Raw genomic sequence first — 1541 nt, 5'->3', positions numbered from 1 at the left:
CCTGTCCTGTTTTTTTCCTCAGTAGAATAGAAAGTGGTATAAATTAAATTCCTGGCATTTATTGTATTTTTTTAAACTGTCTAGTATTGTTTCCAGAGTCAGAGCTCTTTGGGCACAGTGTTCTATGTCTGTGGTTCTCAAATACCTATATGTAGTTCTCAAACATGCATATGTATTGCAATTGCCTGAGAAGCTGCCTAAAAATCTGGAAAGATGGTCTCTTGCCTGGACATTCTGATCCAGAAGATCTGGAGTAAGGCCCAGAGAGCTGTCCTTTTAGTTGTAGGGTAATTTTGATGCAGCCCAAAGTTTGAGAACCACTGGTCTATGTGTTTGGAATTAGCCTATCATGGCAAAGGACTTGAATTTAGAAACTCTCGTCTCACTAGTATACACAGGACCACATTTGAGAGAAGTGATTGTGATTTTAAAAGGCAAATATACTGGTTAGAGAAGGAATTCTGACATGAGGTTGTTTCCTTTGGGGGCTGAGACTCAAAATAGAATCATGAATAATGTGAGTAAGGAACTCAATAAAAAGAACATTTATTGATAACGTCCCTGATATCTATTTCTTTCGGGGTTTTTCAGCTGTTCCCCATAAAATAGGACGCATCATTGATGGCAGTCCTGCCGATCGCTGTTCCAAACTAAAGGTGGGAGACCGGATATTAGCGGTAAATGGCCAGTCTATCATCAACATGCCTCATGCAGACATCGTGAAGCTCATCAAGGACGCAGGCCTTAGTGTCACCCTTCGCATCATTCCTCAGGAGGGTGAGTCCCTGAGCCAGACTTGCAGAGAGGTGGTCAACACATGCCCCACTCACCCACCAGGTGTGCTCGGCCTGCCTGCCAGGGTCCTGGTGTCCACCTGGCTGTCATTAGTCATGTGTCAGAGTGTCAGGAGTTTATTGTTACTTCCACTTTTGCAAAAAGTTCATACTCAGTTAAAACCCACATCCTATTTACTCAGTACCAATTTCATTCAGAGATGGAGCTGTGACATTATAAGCTAAATATTGTGAGTCCCCGGACACTGAGTTATTCAATCATTCCCTGTGGTCTCAGGGGTACTGCTTTTATGGTTGTATTAAGCCAGAACCCATTCAGCAGAGATGATAGAGTTACAAATTGGGGGTGGGGTGGGGGAAGCCAGCTTATTCATGTTAACGGTTAAGCTCTGGAGGATTCTTCAAAGTCAGGTTGATTTTGAAAAGCTAGAGGAAGTTTTGTGGCATAAAGAGAGCTCATTTAGAAAATGTTGCATCTGACAAGAATTTAAAATTTGTACTTGGCCTTTTGAATTTCTCTGTACAAGGACTCTACCCTGCGGTTTGAAGAGTAGTGAAGGTCACAACTCACAGCCTTCACTTAAGGGGCCACGGAGTCCTTAGTACCAGCGCCCCATAAATTCACCTTTTCCAGGCACAGCTGGATTTAGTACTAGTTTATAGCTGCTGACTGACTGATGAGATTTAAGAACTCAGTCCCTGGAGCTCACTGGTTGGGTGGACAATGATGTCCCACACAGAGGGTGA

General features: G+C 43.2%; 1 protein-coding gene across 1 annotated transcript in view; it reads left to right on the top strand.

Moving 5' to 3' along the window:
• The window catches only part of MAGI2 (membrane associated guanylate kinase, WW and PDZ domain containing 2), a 650884-nt gene that overhangs the window by 531919 nt on the left and 117424 nt on the right, over window positions 1–1541 (top strand). Inside the window, exon 16 of the mRNA XM_004390069.1 lies at window positions 592–777. Within this exon, the coding sequence (XP_004390126.1) occupies window positions 592–777 (186 nt within the window). The remainder of the gene's footprint in view (window positions 1–591; window positions 778–1541) is intronic.

This window comes from Trichechus manatus, unplaced genomic scaffold, assembly GCF_000243295.1.
Source record: "Trichechus manatus latirostris isolate Lorelei unplaced genomic scaffold, TriManLat1.0 scaffold00280, whole genome shotgun sequence".
Taxonomy (NCBI): domain Eukaryota; kingdom Metazoa; phylum Chordata; class Mammalia; order Sirenia; family Trichechidae; genus Trichechus; species Trichechus manatus.
Note: the sequence above shows the minus strand (reverse complement) of the source record. Positions and strands in the feature narration are given on the sequence as shown.